The sequence below is a fragment of the Taurulus bubalis genome, assembly GCF_910589615.1.
Source record: "Taurulus bubalis genome assembly, chromosome: 21".
Lineage (NCBI taxonomy): Eukaryota > Metazoa > Chordata > Actinopteri > Perciformes > Cottidae > Taurulus > Taurulus bubalis.
In genome coordinates this window covers 1,372,913-1,392,846 of record NC_136609.1, presented here as the reverse complement: position 1 = coordinate 1,392,846, position 19,934 = coordinate 1,372,913, and the positions used below count along the sequence as shown (strand labels likewise).

The 19,934-nt window shown below is 44.0% G+C and overlaps 1 protein-coding gene across 1 annotated transcript in view; it reads left to right on the top strand.

Annotated features, from left to right (window-relative positions):
• Nucleotides 1-650: 650 nt before the first annotated feature.
• LOC306752950 (CLIP-associating protein 1-B-like) overlaps nucleotides 651-19,934 on the top strand; it is a gene marked incomplete at its 5' end in the record, with an annotated part of 42,686 nt that continues 23,402 nt past the window's right edge. The window contains 15 exons of the mRNA XM_079236783.1: nucleotides 651-833; nucleotides 3,706-3,784; nucleotides 4,319-4,422; nucleotides 4,552-4,643; nucleotides 5,107-5,182; nucleotides 6,149-6,246; nucleotides 6,899-6,969; nucleotides 7,878-8,000; nucleotides 8,464-8,702; nucleotides 8,812-8,957; nucleotides 9,974-10,109; nucleotides 10,193-10,263; nucleotides 10,800-10,859; nucleotides 19,425-19,502; nucleotides 19,674-19,844. Of these exons, the coding sequence (XP_079092909.1) occupies nucleotides 651-833; nucleotides 3,706-3,784; nucleotides 4,319-4,422; nucleotides 4,552-4,643; nucleotides 5,107-5,182; nucleotides 6,149-6,246; nucleotides 6,899-6,969; nucleotides 7,878-8,000; nucleotides 8,464-8,702; nucleotides 8,812-8,957; nucleotides 9,974-10,109; nucleotides 10,193-10,263; nucleotides 10,800-10,859; nucleotides 19,425-19,502; nucleotides 19,674-19,844 (1,727 nt within the window). The remainder of the gene's footprint in view (nucleotides 834-3,705; nucleotides 3,785-4,318; nucleotides 4,423-4,551; nucleotides 4,644-5,106; nucleotides 5,183-6,148; nucleotides 6,247-6,898; nucleotides 6,970-7,877; nucleotides 8,001-8,463; nucleotides 8,703-8,811; nucleotides 8,958-9,973; nucleotides 10,110-10,192; nucleotides 10,264-10,799; nucleotides 10,860-19,424; nucleotides 19,503-19,673; nucleotides 19,845-19,934) is intronic.

Below are 19,934 nucleotides of genomic sequence, written 5' to 3'. Positions count from 1 at the left end.
TACAATTGAGGTGTCGTTGCGCGTCCCTGCCGGCAGGTGTCGCCGTTCTGCGGCCGTACTGCGCTGCAGGGCTCTACGGCGTCTGCCGTGGGACATCCTGTGACTTACTCTGGGAAACGATGGTCCTCCTCGTCTTCTAATCCCGTGCACGAGCCGCGTGCCGCCGGCGGAGGGTTCGAGACGTGGACGCGCACTGAAGGACGAACCGCGGACGTTTATTCCGGAAGTAACGGAGTCTGGAGGAGGCGCGACTTCTGACTTTTCCTTTTTCAGCTCATCCGGTGAGTGCAACCGCTAATCGATAAGTAATGAATCAACCGGCTATGAACGGACGAGTGACGCTAAGCTAGCACTAGCTTGACTGTATTTAGGGTAAAAAGAAAAGAAAAAGAAGCTTAAACGCCTAATTAAACGGGTTAGGCGTCGTTACGTCACTTTACGACCGGTTACGTCACTTTACGGCCGCGGAGCAGCGTCTCCGTGTTCAGTGCGCCTTAAAGATGGGTTCACATTAGATATGGAGCACAAGTGAACACCGGGGACTGACGTGTGTTGCAGCGGCATGAGGCGCCGCGGCCCGGGGCTCGGTTCCGCCTCCTGGACCCCCAGGTCCCCCAGACCCGGACAGTAGACCCGCACAGACCCGCAGCATGGAGCTGCTGCTGGAGCTGCTGCTGCAGAAGGACCTGGGCAGCAGGCTGCAGGTGGGCCAGCAGGTCGTGGATCTGATCCTGGACCAGACCAGGACCCCCGACATGGAGCAGGACCAGAGCCTGCTGGACCGCATGGTGGACGCGGTGGCCAGCTCCTGGGTCAACTCCAGCAGCTTCAAGGTGAGGTCACGTGGTGCAGCAGGTGTTGCTGCAGCAGGCTGAGAGCGACAGACCCTCTGGTCACGTGATGAACGCCTTCACTTAGTCACGTGGTCTTTATTTACACATGAGAGCTTTCCTTTAAAACAATCCTTTAGTTACTTTAGTTATTAATGTAGTTATTACTTTAATTATTCCTCAAGTTATTCCTTTAGCTATGTATTTAGTTAATAATCCTTTAGTTGTTCCTTTTGTTATCCCCTTAGTTATTACTCTAGTATCCCTTTAGTTATTACTCTAGTATCCCTTTAGTTATTACTCTAGTATCCCTTTAGTTATTACTCTAGTATCCCCTTAGTTATTACTCTAGTTATCCCTTTAGTTATTACTCTAGTATCCCTTTAGTTATTACTCTAGTATCCCTTTAGTTATTACTCTAGTATCCCCTTAGTTATTACTCTAGTATCCCTTTAGTTATTACTCTAGTATCCCCTTAGTTATTACTCTAGTATCCCTTTAGTTATTACTCTAGTTATTACTCTACTTATTCCTTTAGTTATTACTCTACTTATTCCTTTAGTTATTCCCTTAGTTGTTACTCTAGTTATCCCCTTAGTTATTACTCTAGTTATTACTCTACTTATTCCTTTAGTTATTACTCTAGTTATTCCTTTAGTTATTCCCTTAGTTGTTACTCTAGTTATCCCCTTAGTTATTACTCTAGTTATTACTCTACTTATTCCTTTAGTTATTACTCTAGTTATTCCTTTAGTTATTCCCTTAGTTGTTACTCTAGTTATTCCCTTAGTTATTACTCTAGTTATTACTCTACTTATTCCTTTAGTTATTACTCTAGTATCCCCTTAGTTATTACTCTAGTTATTCCTTTAGTTATTCCCTTAGTTGTTACTCTAGTTATTCCCTTAGTTATCCCTTCATGTTGTTGCATGGTTTGGTTTCCTGAGAACACGTGTCAGGTTCCTCATGACTCACAGGAAGGTTCCTCCCTTTACATGAATGTGTTTGAATGCATGTTGAGTCCAGAGCAGCTCACTGTCAGCATGTGAGGAGAGAATAATCATAAAGACATGTGAAAGAAGTGGCGTTACCTCGGAGATGACTGAACAGCAGGAAGAAGAACTGTTTGTTGTTGTTTTGCTGTCCCTGTTTATCAGGGAGCGCTTCATTCACTCACCTGTCTCCCTGGGTGAACACGGCCTCTCACTTGTGTCCACGAGGAAGACTTTTAAAAACCATCAGGGAAGTTTACTGGAGCTAATCTTCCCAGTTCCTTCGTAATATCTCCGTAAACTTGTATTTTAACCAAATATCTGTTGCTTCTTATTATGTTTTCTTCTGAGAAACTAAAGACAAAGCTCCAGACAACATATGGTTAGTCGCAGCCTCTTGCCTTCATTTGAAGTAATAGTGCCTCATATTTAATTATTGTTATTTATTTATAAGTGGAGAGGTATGAAGCAAACGCAGCACTAAAATGACAGATTTGTCAATGGAGTTTTGTGTGGAGCGCGCACACACTCACACTCACACTCACACTCACACACTCTAACTGGGCCGAGGCTTAATTTACCAGCCCCATTAGACCAGTTTCCTTCCTCCTGCTTCCTGCTCATTCCTTGTCTGACGAACATCCCAAAATATACATTCAGTTCATAATGAAGGAAACAGAGAAAAGCTGTTTAGAGAAAGACGTGGTTTTTATAATAAATATATGCGAATGGAAACACGTTTTCCTACTAAACCTTCTTTAAACATGTTTGACATCAGTGTAACAAATACACAATAAATGCTACTTTTGTATATTAAATATATAGTATGTCCAATGTCTAAAATAGACAGTACTTGTACATATATATTAAATATAATGTCTAAAACACACAATACAGTATTTTAAGAATGCTTTGCATACATTGATATTAAATATATAGTATGTCTAATATATTAAATATATAATATGTCTAAAACACACAATACATGACAGTACTTTAAGAATACTTTGCATACATTGATATTAAATAAATAGTATGTCTAATATATTAAATATATAATATGTATGAAACACACAATATATGACAGTATTTTAAGAGTACTTGTACATGTATATTAAATATAATATGTCTAAAACACACAATACATGACAGTATTTAGAGAGTACTTGTACATGTATATTAAATATAATATGTCTAAAACACACAATACATGACAGTACTTTAAGAGTGCTTGTACATGTATATTAAATGTATATTGTGTCTAGAAGCTGAATGTAATTCTGTAAACCGTCTTCGTCCCGTGTCGCGCCGCCCTGTCGCCACCAGATGGCGCTGTGGGCGCCATGTTTTTCTGTCACTTGGTGTTGTTCTTCTCTCGTGTAAAGAGAGATTTTTCCAAAAATTGCGTCATAGCCCTCGCGTGAGCGCGGGTGACGCGCATGCGTCGTAATGGTGTCAGCAGGGAGACTCTCACGAGACGTTCATTGAGTTTCCCGCCACCCCGAGACAAGGAAGAGTGACACCACGTGACGCGGCGGCCGCTTGTGAGCGCGACACACCATCTTCACTCGCGGTGGCGGGTTTTTAATGTATTCGGTGTTTGACGTCACAGCACGGGCCCGTGTGTGTGTGTGTGTGTGTGTGTGTGTGTGTGTGTGTGTGTGTGTGTGTGTGTGTGTGTGTGTGTGTGTGTGTGTGTGTTTCACTGCACGAGACGCTTCCTTTTCGATTGTGTTCACTTTATTTTGACTGGAGACTTGTGTGGGTCTGATTACCCATCATGCTTTGCGGCCCAGCATTCAAATCCGCTGCTCATGCGCGGATCTCGTGTTTGCAGCCGCTGACTGTGTGTGTGTGTGCGTGTGTGCGTGTGCGCGTGTCAGGTGGTTCTCCTGGGGATGGACATCCTGTCTGCGTTGGTCAGTCGGCTGCAGGACAGATTCAGGACGCAGGTGGGGACAGGTGAGCCTCTTTAGTACACTTATAATAATATATGTTTATTGATTCAATGAGTCTTAGCTACGTGTGTAAAATAAGCCCATTAATATATATAATGCATTTAACAATATTCATTCATGACCAAACAATATAACTGTTTGTTAAAGTATATATATCTAAATATTTATGGACAAAATAAAATATTATAAAAAATGTTTGATACTTTTTTTGACTATTCATAGTGAAATATTCTGCTTGAATCCATATTTGTACGTCGCACACTTTAATTTAATAAATTAAATAAAAAAAAAACACTCAATGTATTTAATCTGATGAATCTCTTCTGTCACATTTTGTTCCATTCTTCTTTTTTTTATAAATACATTAAATACTAGTAATAAAAAGCCAAATGTGTAGCGGGAAGAAACCTCTTATATATACTTGGAATATTACACACACACACACACACACACACACACACACACACACACACACACACACACACACACACTCACTCACTCACTCACTCACTCACTCACATTGTGTTGCTGGTCCCAGTTCTGCCGAGCCTCATGGACCGGCTGGGAGACTCCAGGGACCGGGTCCGGGACCAGGACCAGGTCCTGCTGCTGAAGGTCATGGACCAGGCCGCCAACCCTCAGGTGCAGCATACCTTTCAATAACACACCTTCATCGTCCTCTTCCTCCAGACTGACGTGTGTGTGTGTGTGTGTGTGTGTGTGTGTGTGTGTGTGTGTGTGTGTGTGTGTGTGTGTGTGTGTGTGTTTCAGTTTGTGTGGGAGCGCATGATGGGAGGCTTCAAACACAAGAACAACCGGACCAGAGAAGGACTCTGTGTCTGTCTCATTTCAACCCTCAACGTGTGAGTTTATACATCATAATAAACTATATATATATATATATATATATGTATATGTATATGTATATATACATATATATATATGTATATGTATATATACATATACATGTATATATATATATAATGTGTATGTGTATGTGTATGTATATATATATATGTGTATATATATATATATATATATATATATGTATGTATATATATATATGTATATGTGTATATATATATATATATATATATGTATATATATATATATATATATATATATATATGTATATGTATATATGTATGTATGTGATAATCTTTGTTTGTTCACAAAAGAATAAATAAATCACTTTTAATCAAGTTAAAATCAAAGAAAAGCATCAAAATCTTCACATTTGAGAAGCCGGGACGAATAAATTCTCATAGTTTCTGCTGTAAAAATGACTGGAATGAGGTTTATTACTGCTGTGTGTCGTCTCCTCAGGTTCGGCTCTCAGAGTCTGACGCTCAGTAAGATCGTCCCTCACGTCTGTGAGCTGCTGGGAGACCCCGCCAGCCAGGTGCAGTGCCTGCTGCCTCTGCTGGCCACAGCAGGCACTGCATGTCACACACACACACGCACACACACACACACACACTGCACGCCACACACACACACACTGCACGTCACACACACATCACACACACACACTGCACGTCACACATACACACACACACACACACACTGCACGTCACACGCACACACTGCACGTCACACACACGTCACACACACACACTGCACGTCACACATACACACACACACACGTCACACACACACTGCACGTCACACATACACACACACTGCACGTCACACACACGTCACACACACACACTGCACGTCACACAAACGTGACACACACACACTGCACGTCACACACACACACTGCACGTCACGCGCACACACACACACACACTGCACGTCACACACACACTGCACGTCACACACACACTGCACGTCACACACAAGCACACACTGCACGTCACACACACACACACACTGCACGACACACGCACACACACACACACTGCACAACACACACACTGCACGTCACACACACACACACTGCACGACACACACACTGCACGTCGCACACACACACACACACTGCACGACACACACTGCACGACACACACTGCACGACACACACACACACACACGCGCGCGCACACACACGCACGCACGCACGTCACACACACACACACACTGCACGTCGCACACACACACACACACACACACTGCACGTCGCACACACACACACACACACACTGCACGACACACACACACACTGCACGACACGCACACACACACACACACACACTGCACGACACACACACACACACACACACACACTGCACGTCACACACACACACACTGCACGTCACACATACACACACACTGCACGTCACACACACACACACACACACGTCTATGAGGAGAGTCGGGCTGCTCTCCCAGACCTGAGCTCCAGTGTGTGTGTTGTCTGCAGGTGCGTGACGGCGCCCTGAGCTGCCTGGTGGAGATCTACCGCCACGTGGGGGAGCGCGTCAGGGGGGATTTGGGAAAGAAGGGTCTTCCTCAGTCACGGTGCGTTCAAGTGCCCCCTGCAGAAATCTGTGCCTAATAATACTAATACTAGAAAATGTCACAAGAAATTGTTATGGTGTGGCGACTACTGCCGTAAGGCGTCGCAATATATACACATTACCAGGAGTGAGATGTGTTGTTGAGGAGTCCTTTCTGTATTCGTGATGGACTTGAGAGCAGCTACTGCTTCACAGACACAGGTCACTGGTTACCATGGTGATTGGGCAGACAAGATCTTAAAAGCACCTTAAACCCCGGCGTCTGAGGCAGAGACATGGGGACGATGAGCAGAGAGGAAGGAAGCAGCCGAACGCGCTGATGTGCTCGTTGTGTGGAGTGAGAGATGTGAGCGTCTGCTCCTCGTGTCTGTATCTAAAGGGACGCACACACGAGCGTGCACGCGACTGTGATTACATGTGCACGCGACCATGCACACACACACAGGCAGCCATTTTGTCTAAACAAAGCTAGCTTAATGCTAGCAACGAGGAGATACGGTGCAACGTTTAGGAAGAAGAAGAAGAAGATGAATAGTCCCGCAGGAGAACATGCAGTGTGCCACACCGAACTAGTACTACTACTACTACTAATAATAATAATAATAATAATAATAATAGTGCTAATAGTGTGTGTGTTACTTCACGCTCTGCAGGCTCAACGTGATCTTCAGCCGGTTCGATGAGGTCCAGCGGTCGGGGGTCATGGTCCCGACCCCGGTGTCAGGTGAGACCGGTCTGGTTCACCGGCCCCTCCTCCTGTGCCCTCATTGGTCCTCCTCTCCTCTCCTCTCATTGGTCCTCCTCTCCTCTCATTGGTCCTCCTCTCCTCTCATTGGTCCTCCTCCTCCTCTCCTCTCATTGGTCCTCCTCTCCTCTCATTGGTCCTCCTCCTCCTCTCCTCTCATTGGTCCTCCTCCTCCTCCTCTCATTGGTCCTCCTCCTCCTCTCATTGGTCCTCCTCCTCCTCTCATTGGTCCTCCTCCTCCTCTCATTGGTCCTCCTCCTCCTTTCCTCTCATTGGTCCTCCTCTCCTCTCATTGGTCCTCCTCCTTGGTCCTCCTCCTCTCATTGGTCCTCCTCCTTGGTCCTCCTCCTCTCATTGGTCCTCCTCCTTGGTCCTCCTCCTCCTCTCCTCTCATTGGTCCTCCTCCTTGGTCCTCCTCCTCCTCTCCTCTCATTGGTCCTCCTCCTTGGTCCTCCTCCTCCTCTCCTCTCATTGGTCCTCCTCCTTGGTCCTCCTCCTCCTCTCCTCTCATTGGTCCTCCTCTCCTCTCATTGGTCCTCCTCTCCTCTCATTGGTCCTCCTCCTCCTCTCCTCTCATTGGTCCGCATGCGGCAGGAGGGAGGTCAGCTTCCTCTTCTCCTCTTCAGCTGGGTGAAGAAGATGTGAGGAGGACTGGAGGAGCACGTGTCTGTCTGTCTGTCTGTCTGTCTGTCTGTCTGTCGACATGCTGAGGAAACTGGTCTGCAGAAGGATCTGCTCCTGTGAGCTGCTGTTTAGAGAATGTGAACACACACACACACATGCTGGTCGTACTGGTTCTCACTGGGAACACTGGAGTTTCTGTCCCATCCTGAGTGCTGTGAGGCTCCGCCCCCTCGTGGTCACGTGACTCTGCTCTTCCTCCCCAGACAAGAACCTGGAGGACGAAGACTCCGGGGACGGCGGCCGCTCCTCTTCCTCGTCCAGAGGGAAGCAGGCGCTGAGCGCCGGGTCACGACGCCCCGCCCCCTCCACGGGCGCCAGGTCTGCAGGTCAGAGGTCACGAGACCCCCAACGACCTTCACACTGTTGTTGTTTATTATTAACGTTTACCTTCACACTGTTGTTGTTTGATGAAGACGCTGCAGGTGTGTTCTACCTGTCTGCTCATGAGGAGACATGATATACATCTGAGTTGTTTATTATTGTTTTCTTTAGCTACATATTTATATGTTATTTACAATTTTATTGTTTTACTTTTTATTCATACATTTTTCCTCTGAATTTTTTGTGTGTGCAAAAACAGCAGAAGCTGTCTACTTATTTATTATTTACTTATTTATTGTTTTACTTATTTTTTTAATAATATATTATCTACTTATTTATGTGTTTTTTAACTATTTATGTATTATTATATTATTAATTGTTTTTTTTTATTCACATATTTTTAGGTGGATTTATTTATATATTTAATTTAATTTGGTCCTTTATTCATAGTAATCTTTTCGTCTGCAGGGCGCGATGCAGCTGGAGCCGTGGACGAGGAGGACTTCCTGCAGGGCTTTGAGGACGTCCCCACACTGCAGGTCTGCACAGGTCCTCCAGACCCTCATGGTGTCTGCAGCATCTCACCCTCTCACTCTCTCACCCTCTCACCCCAGATCTACTCCAACAGGGAGGTGGAGGAGGCCATGATGAAGATCCGAGACGTGCTGTCAGACGACAAGCGGGACTGGGAGCTCCGAGTGGCAGCGGTAAGGCGTCTGTGTGTTTGAGGCCCGCCCCTGAAACGGGGTCTCCCTCTCATGCCCTTGAGGCCCCGCCCCTGAAACGGGGTCTCCCGCGCCCCTCTGTCCCCTGCAGCTGAAGAAGGTGCGCTCTCTGCTGCTCGCCGGCGCCGCCCTGCTGGACGTCTTCCCGCAGCAGCTGCGTCTCACGGAGGCGGCACTCAAGCTGTCGGCCAAAGACCTGCGCTCTCAGGTGGTGAGGGAGGCCTGTCTCACCCTCGGGTAAGTGTCGCCCTGCTGCTGCCTGTCTGTCTCTCTGTCTGTCTCACCTCTCTGTCCTCAGACACCTGTCTGTCTCTCTGTCCTCAGACACCTGTCTGTCTCACCTGTCTGTCTCTCTGTCCTCAGACACCTGTCTGTCTCACCTGTCTGTCTCTCCGTCCTCAGACACCTGTCTGTCTCACCTGTCTGTCTCTCTGTCCTCAGACACCTGTCTGTCTCACCTGTCTGTCTCTCTGTCCTCAGACACCTGTCTGTCTCACCTGTCTGTCTCTCTGTCCTCAGACACCTGTCTGTCTCTCTGTCTGTCTCTCTGTCCTCAGACACCTGTCTGTCCTCAGACACCTGTCTGTCTCTCTGTCTGTCTCTCTGTCCTCAGACACCTGTCTGTCTCTCTGTCCTCAGACACCTGTCTGTCCTCAGACACCTGTCTGTCTCTCTGTCCTCAGACACCTGTCTGTCTCTCTGTCTGTCTCTCTGTCCTCAGACACCTGTCTGTCCTCAGACACCTGTCTGTCTCTCTGTCCTCAGACACCTGTCTATCTCACCTGTCTGTCTCTCTGTCCTCAGACACCTGTCTGTCTCTCTGTCCTCAGACACCTGTCTGTCCTCAGACACCTGTCTGTCTCTCTGTCCTCAGACACCTGTCTATCTCACCTGTCTGTCTCTCTGTCCTCAGACACCTGTCTGTCTCTCTGTCCTCAGACACCTGTCTGTCCTCAGACACCTGTCTGTCTCTCTGTCCTCAGACACCTGTCTATCTCACCTGTCTGTCTCTCTGTCCTCAGACACCTGTCTGTCCTCAGACACCTGTCTGTCTCTCTGTCCTCAGACACCTGTCTATCTCACCTGTCTGTCTCTCTGTCCTCAGACACCTGTCTGTCTCTCTGTCCTCAGACACCTGTCTGTCCTCAGACACCTGTCTGTCTCTCTGTCCTCAGACACCTGTCTGTCTCTCCGTCCTCAGACACCTGTCTGTCTCTCTGTCCTCAGACACCTGTCTGTCTCTCCGTCCTCAGACACCTGTCTGCGGTGCTCGGCGGTGGCTTCGATCACGCGGCTGAAGCCGTGATGCCGGTCCTCCTCGGCCTCGTGTCAAACAGTGCTAAGGTCATGGCGTCCTCGGCCACATCGGCCGTGCGCCTCATCCTGCGCGTGCGTGAGCTCGTCTTTGTTTATGTGTGTGTTTGTGTTGATATGTTTATGTGTGTGTTGACGCTCATGTTGTTGCGGTGCAGCACACACACTCCCCGAGGCTCCTCCCCCTCATCTGCAGCAGCTGCTGCTGCAAGTCTGTGGCGGTCCGGAGGTGAGACGCGTACTTTATATTTATTATTTATTGTTTTTTATCTTATTGTGATACATTCATAGTTATTTAATTATGTTATTATGTTATGTGTATTTTATTTCTGTTTTTATATTTGTATCTAATTGCATTTATTTATTTCTATTTAATTATATTTTCTGTGTTATTTTTGTATTTTCAGTATTTGTATTTTATTATATTTGTTCTATGCATCTCATTTTTTAAATTAATTTTTCTATAATTTTTTATTTTATTTTTGTAGTCTTATTGTAATGCATTCACATGTATTTAATAATATAATATTATTTTTGTATTTGTTTTATTTAATTTCTGCTTTTATATTTGTATTGCATTTATTTATTTCTATTAATTATATTTTCTATGTATTAGTTTTTTTATCGGCTTCATTTTATTTGTTTAATTTCTAATTTCAGTATTTTTATTTTATTATTTGTTTCATGCATCTAGTTTTTTTTCATTCATTAATATAATTAAAAGTATTATTGGTTTATTTATTATAATATTTCATCTTGTTTCAGGCGCTGCTTTGAGTTTTTGGATCTGCTGCTGCAGGACTGGCAGACGAGCTCCCTGGAGAGGTTCATGTTATTATTAAGTGTGGCTTCAGCTAGAGGGGTCATAGACCCCTATAGCAAAGCGCACTTCATATTTTTGCTCGGGCTTATTATTAAGTGTGGCTTCAGCTAGAGGGGTCATAGACCCCTATAGCAAAGCGCACTTCATATTATTGCTCGGGCTTATTATTATTAAGTGTGGCTTCAGCTAGAGGGGTCATAGACCCCTATAGCAAAGCGCACTTCATATTATTGCTCGGGCTTATTATTAAGTGTGGCTTCAGCTAGAGGGGTCATAGACCCCTATAGCAAAGCGCACTTCATATTATTGCTCGGGCTTATTATTAAGTGTGGCTTCAGCTAGAGGGGTCATAGACCCCTATAGCAAAGCGCACTTTATATTATTGCTCGGGCTTATTATTATTATTACTTATTATTATTCTTCTTATTCCGCCAAACTTTGGACCGTATCTTCTCCCACAGCGTTGCCCGCACATGCGTAAAAAATACATCAAAACGTGCGGCCCGATCGGGAATCGTGAGCTATGACTTTTCTAAGAGATTCGACCAGCCATTTTCCCGAAAAGTGCGAAAAACGGCGAGAAATTGTCCCATTCACTTGACTGGGGTTTCGGACTGAAGAGAGCAAAAAAACATACATCTTTGTGCCCACAGTGACTCGCCATAATGTATCGTAGAGAAATGATTTAAAGTTTAAAACGTTGACAAAAGTCTGGAGTTTATTTGCCCAATTGGGCATTTTTTGATAGCTAGCACAGTTTTCATGTAATTATTGTTCAAGTTTAGGAAAATGTGGGAACCATTTCAGAGTTTACAATGGGTGTGTGTGGGGAAGGTTAGAGCTGTGATGTCATCGCTAGAGCACGAGGAGCTGTGTCCTAAACAACCTTTTTGTATTTGTATTTTGCCATTCACTCCACAATATTGACTTTTGAGGCATAATTTATATATGAAAACGTTGGAAATATTGTGCCGGTGCTACACATGCGTCGTGGAATCCAACAAATGTATACTGTTTTGTCAGCAAGCCTGAAAGCGACATGAAGTCCGGCCAACTGCTCCATTAACCTCCATGTTAAATCGGACCACAATTTTCTCTCATGACGGAAACGTGAGCACTTTACAAACTGAATTTACGCCCTCATTTATAAATCCTTACAAATATTTAAGTAGACGGAAACGTTCTCAGAAGTCTTGTGCTTCTCATGATGTCATTATTTTCGTGATGGGATCCATGGTTGTCTGTCAAATACAATAGTTTGAAAGTTAGTTTTTTCATTAAATCAACTATCCTGTCTCTCTCTCAGTGAACACCATGGCAACGGTGACACACGCGCACACACGCGCAGGAGGAACTGTCAGTTGGTCAGCTGACATCCTGACTGTTTGTGCTTCTCATGATTTCATTGCTTTTATTCATATCTGTTGTGACTGACTCATGGATTTAAACATGGTTATTCATTTCATTTTATTTAAACAAACCAATTGAAGTCTTGGGTAGGAGAGAGGCAAAGTTGTACTTTTTTACATTGAGCAGCTCTGGTTAATTGATGGCTGACATGATTGTTTTAAGGTCTTCTCCCTCTTCTGCCCCTCCCAATGGGCTTTTCGCATGAGTGTTTGAGTGCTATTTTTTTCCCGCCATTCGATCTATATACCGCCCCCTGTCTGTCTAACTCTGTCTGGCCCCCCACTTTCCGTGGCTGACATGATATTAGTTAATCTGATTTCTCTCTCTCTCTCTCTCTCTCTCTCTCTCTCTCTCTCTCTCTCTCTCTCTCTCTCTCTCTCTCCTCCTGCCTCTCTCTCTCTCTCTCTCTCTCTCCTCCTGCCTCTCTCTCTCTCTCTCTCCTCCTGCCCCTCTCTCTCTCTCTCTCTCTCTCTCTCTCTCTCTCCTCCTGCCTCTCTCTCTCTCTCTCTCTCTCTCTCTCCTCCTGCCTCTCTCTCTCTCTCTCTCTCTGATAGCTAGCACAGTTTTCATGTAATTATTGTTCAAGTTTAGGAAAATGTGGGAACCATTTCAGAGTTTACAATGGGTGTGTGTGGGGAAGGTTAGAGCTGTGATGTCATCGCTAGAGCACGAGGAGCTGTGTCCTAAACAACCTTTTTGTATTTGTATTTTGCCATTCACTCCACAATATTGACTTTTGAGGCATAATTTATATATGAAAACGTTGGAAATATTGTGCCGGTGGTACACATGCGTCGTGGAATCCAACAAATGTATACTGTTTTGTCAGCAAGCCTGAAAGCGACATGAAGACCGGCCAACTGCTCCATTAACCTCCATGTTAAATCGGACCACAATTTTCTCTCATGACGGAAACGTGAGCACTTTACAAACTGAATTTACGCCCTCATTTATAAATCCTTACAAATATTTAAGTAGACGGAAACGTTCTCAGAAGTCTTGTGCTTCTCATGATGTCATTATTTTCGTGATGGGATCCATGGTTGTCTGTCAAATACAGTAGTTTGAAAGTTAGTTTTTTCATTAAATCAACTCTCCTGTCTCTCTCTCAGTGAACACCATGGCAACGGTGACACACACGCGCACACACACATGCGCAGGAGGAACTGTCAGTTGGTCAGCTGACACTTGACTGTTTGTGCTTCTCATGATTTCATTATTTTCGTGATGGGATGGGATTCATGTTTGTCTGTCAAATACAATAGTATTATTTCTTGGTGTAACCACACCTCCCTACTCAATTCTGCGCCCTACCTCGAATTATGGCCCATCTTCATTACCTACACTTACACCGGTCTCAAGACACAAATAAACGCCTCTTAACTTCTTTTCTTCCATATGCTTCCTCTTATTAAACACTTAAACAAGCTTAAGACTCATAGACACGGTTTAAACATCCTAATATTACCAATAAGGCACACAAATAGACATTTTAGACCATTAATAACGTCCTCTGTCAGACGCTCATGAGCCACACCCACGGTTTTCCCGCCTTATGCAAATGAGCTGCACCCACAGAGACTTTCACCCAGACACCTGCAAAGAGCTCCTCTCCCCTCCTCCTATTCTAATTAATGTTAAATATAAACTAATCTCTAAATCCTTGAACTTATTCAATCCCCTTGGCTTTTATTCAAGTTCAGGAACATAGAAATCCACTACAGGTACTTTACCCCTTATCTTTCTTCGGTATAATTCTCGTTAAGCCTGAATATACGGGTTTAACCCCTTAATAACCTCCCATTAACACACAAACACACACATCTCAGACAACACCCTAACCGAAATTTAGAAATTTCTGAAATCTATTTTAAACTCTACAAAAAACATTTCACACACATTCTTATATATCATACATTAGACTTAGACACACACACAGAATTATCACAAAATGATTGACTGTGTGTGTCTATGTGCGCCCGTGTGTGTGTGTGCGCGCACGTTTTTTGACCCCAGAAAGTTGGTGAGTGAGGAGATACAACTTGGATCGACCTTTCACCCAATGAGTCTGTTGTTGCTGGGGAAAAATGGACAACACAAAGAATCCGATTAGGCTCCTCCCATAGAAGAAGTCTGATTGGCTCTTTTTTATTTGGCTTTCGGTTAAGGATTTTTTTTTTCATTGTGTAAAAAACTACGTTTTTCACCCTCTCAAAGAAAGTCATTTGATCTGATAATTCTAAGAAGTCTGATTGGCTCTTTTTTATTTGGCTTTCGGTTAAGGATTTTTTTTTTCATTGTGTAAAAAACTACGTTTTTCACCCTCTCAAAGAAAGTCATTTGATCTGATAATTCTGAAGGTGGCAGAGGTTATTGAGGTTATTGTGTTATTGAGAGATGTGTTACCTCAATAACACATCTCACTACCGGTAATGTATACATATTGCGACGTCTTACGGCAGTAGTAGCCACACTTTCAAAATTTCTTGTGAAATTTTCTAGTTATTATTATTCTTCTTATTCCGCCAAACTTTGGACCGTATCTTCTCCCACAGCGTTGCCCGCACATGCGTAAAAAATACATCAAAACGTGCGGCCCGATCGGGAATCGTGAGCTATGACTTTTCTAAGAGATTCGACCAGCCATTTTCCCGAAAAGTGCGAAAAACGGCGAGAAATTGTCCCATTCACTTGACTGGGGTTTCGGACTGAAGAGAGCAAAAAAACATACATCTTTGTGCCCACAGTGACTCGCCATAATGTATCGTAGAGAAATTATTTAAAGTTTAAAACGTTGACAAAAGTCTGGAGTTTATTTGCCCAATTGGGCATTTTTTGATAGCTAGCACAGTTTTCATGTAATTATTGTTCAAGTTTAGGAAAATGTGGGAACCATTTCAGAGTTTACAATGGGTGTGTGTGGGGAAGGTTAGAGCTGTGATGTCATCGCTAGAGCACGAGGAGCTGTGTCCTAAACAACCTTTTTGTATTTGTATTTTGCCATTCACTCCACAATATTGACTTTTGAGGCATAATTTATATATGAAAACGTTGGAAATATTGTGCCGGTGGTACACATGCGTCGTGGAATCCAACAAATGTATACTGTTTTGTCAGCAAGCCTGAAAGCGACATGAAGACCGGCCAACTGCTCCATTAACCTCCATGTTAAATCGGACCACAATTTTCTCTCATGACGGAAACGTGAGCACTTTACAAACTGAATTTACGCTCTCATTTCTAAATCCTTACAAATATTTAAGTAGACGGAAACGTTCGCAGAAGTCTTGTGCTTCTCATGATGTCATTATTTTCGTGATGGGATCCATGGTTGTCTGTCAAATACACTAGTTTGAAAGTTAGTTTTTTCATTAAATCAACTCTCCTGTCTCTCTCTCAGTGAACACCATGGCAACGGTGACACACACGCGCAGGAGGAACTGTCAGTTGGTCAGCTGACATCCTGACTGTTTGTGCTTCTCATGATTTCATTATTTTCGTGATGGGATGGGATTCATGGTTGTCTGTCAAATACAATAGTATTATTTCTTGGTGTAACCACACCTCCCTACTCAATTCTGCGCCCTACCTCGAATAATGGCCCATCTTCATTACCTACACTTACACCGGTCTCAAGACACAAATAAACGCCTCTTAACTTCTTTTCTTCCATATGCTTCCTCTTATTAAACACTTAAACAAGCTTAAGACTCATAGACACGGTTTAAACATCCTAATATTACCAATAAGGCACACAAATAGACATTTTAGACCATTAATAACGTCCTCTGTCAGACGCTCATGAGCCACACCCACGGTTTTCCCGCCTTATGCAAATGAGCTGCACCCACAGAGACTTTCACCCAGACCCCTGCAAAGAGCTCCTCTCCCCTCATCCTATTCTAATTAATGTTAAATATAAACTAATCTCTAAATCCTTGAATTTATTCAATCCCCTTGGCTTTTATTCAAGTTCAGGAACATAGAAATCCACTACAGAGCTGTGTCCTAAACAACCTTTTTGTATTTGTATTTTGCCATTCACTCCACAATATTGACTTTTGAGGCATAATTTATATATGAAAACGTTGGAAATATTGTGCCGGTGGTACACATGCGTCGTGGAATCCAACAAATGTATACTGTTTTGTCAGCAAGCCTGAAAGCGACATGAAGACCGGCCAACTGCTCCATTAACCTCCATGTTAAATCGGACCACAATTTTCTCTCATGACGGAAACGTGAGCACTTTACAAACTGAATTTACGCTCTCATTTATAAATCCTTACAAATATTTAAGTAGACGGAAACGTTCTCAGAAGTCTTGTGCTTCTCATGATGTCATTATTTTCGTAATGGGATTCACGGTTGTCTGTCAAATACAATAGTTTAAAAGGTTGTTTTCTCATTAAATCCACAGTTCAGTCTCCCGCTCTGTGACAGTGTCACACCTGTTTTAAGTTAGCCAATCAGGGCTGTCACCACGACAACCGGTGATACAAACGCAGGAGGAGCCAACTGACGTTGGTCAGCTGACATCCAAGACACTCTATTTTAAACTCTACAAAAAACGTTTCACACACATTCTTATATATCATACATTAGACTTAGACACACACACACACAGAATTATCACAAAACGATTGACTGTGTGTGTCTATGTGCGCCCGCGTGTGTGTGCGCGCACGTTTTTTGACCCCAGAAAGTTGGTGAGTGAGGAGATACAACTTGGATCGACCTTTCACCCAATGAGTCTGTTGTTGCTGGGGAAAAATGGACAATACAATGAATCTGATTAGGCTCCTCCCATAGAAGAAGTCTGATTGGCTCTTTTTTATTTGGCTTTCGGTTAAGGATTTTTTTTTTCATTGTGTAAAAAACTACGTTTTTCACCCTCTCAAAGAAAGTCATTTGATCTGATAATTCTGAAGGTGGCAGAGGTTATTGAGGTTATTGTGTTATTGAGAGATGTGTTACCTCAATAACACATCTCACTACCGGTAATGTATACATATTGCGACGTCTTACGGCAGTAGTAGCCACACTTTCAAAATTTCTTGTGAAATTTTCTAGTTATTCTTCTTATTCCGCCAAACTTTGGACCGTATCTTCTCCCACAGCGTTGCCCGCACATGCGTAAAAAATACATCAAAACGTGCGGCCCGATCGGGAATCGTGAGCTATGACTTTTCTAAGAGATTCGACCAGCCATTTTCCCGAAAAGTGCGAAAAACGGCGAGAAATTGTCCCATTCACTTGACTGGGGTTTCGGACTGAAGAGAGCAAAAAAACATACATCTTTGTGCCCACAGTGACTCGCCATAATGTATCGTAGAGAAATGATTTAAAGTTTAAAACGTTGACAAAAGTCTGGAGTTTATTTGCCCAATTGGGCATTTTTTGATAGCTAGCACAGTTTTCATGTAATTATTGTTCAAGTTTAGGAAAATGTGGGAACCATTTCAGAGTTTACAATGGGTGTGTGTGGGGAAGGTTAGAGCTGTGATGTCATCGCTAGAGCACGAGGAGCTGTGTCCTAAACAACCTTTTTGTATTTGTATTTTGCCATTCACTCCACAATATTGACTTTTGAGGCATAATTTATATTTGAAAACGTTGGAAATATTGTGCCGGTGGTACACATGCGTCGTGGAATCCAACAAATGTATACTGTTTTGTCAGCAAGCCTGAAAGCGACATGAAGACCGGCCAACTGCTCCATTAACCTCCATGTTAAATCGGACCACAATTTTCTCTCATGACGGAAACGTGAGCACTTTACAAACTGAATTTACGCTCTCATTTATAAATCCTTGCAAATATTTAAGTAGACGGAAACGTTCTCAGAAGTCTTGTGCTTCTCATGATGCCATTATTTTCGTGATGGGATTCATGGTTGTCTGTCAAATACAATAGTTTAAAAGGTTGTTTTCTCATTAAATCCACAGTTCAGTCTCCTGCTCTGTGACAGTGTCACACCTGTTTTAAGTTAGCCAATCAGGGCTGTCACCACGACAACCGGTGATACAAACGCAGGAGGAGCCAACTGACGTTGGTCAGCTGACATCCAAGACACTCTATTTTAAACTCTACAAAAAACGTTTCACACACATTCTTATATATCATACATTAGACTTAGACACACACACACACAGAATTATCACAAAACGATTGACTGTGTGTGTCTATGTGCGCCCGCGTGTGTGTGCGCCCACGTCTTTTGACCCCAGAAAGTTGGTGAGTGAGGAGATACAACTTGGATCGACCTTTCACCCAATGAGTCTGTTGTTGCTGGGGAAAAATGGACAACACAACGAATCCGATTAGGCTCCTCCCATAGAAGAAGTCTGATTGGCTCTTTTTTATTTGGCTTTCGGTTAAGGATTTTTTTTTTCATTGTGTAAAAAACTACGTTTTTCACCCTCTCAAAGAAAGTCATTTGATCTGATAATTCTGAAGGTGGCAGAGGTTATTGAGGTTATTGTGTTATTGAGAGATGTGTTACCTCAATAACACATCTCACTACCGGTAATGTATACATATTGCGACGTCTTACGGCAGTAGTAGCCACACTTTCAAAATTTCTTGTGAAATTTTCTAGTTATTATTATTATTTTATATTAATATGTTTATTTATAAGTACAACATAAGTATACAGAAGTACTGCAGGGTGGGGTCCTCTTTGTGTTTCCACCAGAGAGAAACCTGAACCCCAAATACCAGAGGTGTGTGTGTGCGTGTGTGTGTGTGTGTGTGTGTGTGTGTGTGTGTGTGTGTGTGTGGTCCAGAGCAGATGGAGGTCTGCTCATGCAGGAGGTCAAAGGTCGTGTGTAGAATCACACTTAATCAATAAAGTTTGGGTTTTATTCCCTAAATACACTTTTATTAATTTTACTTTATCTGGTTTGTATTCATTATTTAATATTTAAGTATTCTGCTCGTACATTTATGACTTTAATTAAGTCTCCTCCCTGTCTCCTCTTTGTCTCCTCATCTCCTCCTCGTCTCCTCATCTCCTCGTATCCTCCTTATCTCCTCATCTCCTTCTCTCCTCCTCGTCTTCTCCTTGTCTCCTCCTCATCTTCTCGTCTCCTCATCTCCTCCTCGTCTCCTCCTCATCTGCTCCTCGTCTCCTCCTCGTCTCCTCGTCTCCTCAGACACGGGGCCGTCCTGATGGAGACCATAAAGAAGGGCGTCCACGACGCCGACGCGGAGGCTCGCTGCGTGGCCAGAAAGTGAGTCGCACCTTTTCCCCATTGACCCCGCCTCCTGGCCCCGCCCCCTGACCATGACCCCGCCCCCTGGCCCTTTCCCCTGTACCCTGCCCCCACCTCCTGGCTCCGCCCACTGACCACTGACCCCGCCCCCCAGCACAGGTAGCGGTCACTCAGCCGTTTCCCCCGCAGGTGTTACTGGACGTTCCACGGCCACTTTCGGCGGGAGGCGGAGCTTCTGTTCCAGGGTCTGGAGGCGTCCTATCAGAAGGCTCTGCAGGCTCACCTGAGGAGCGGAGGCCACGCCTCCTCCTCGCTGCCCGTCTCCGACCGCTCCTCCTCTTCCTCCCAGGAGAGCCTCAGGTGAGGCGCCTCTTCTTCTTCTTCTTCTTCTTCTTCTTCTTCTTCTTCTTCTTCTTCTTCTTCTTCTTCTTCTTCTTCTTCTTCTTTGTT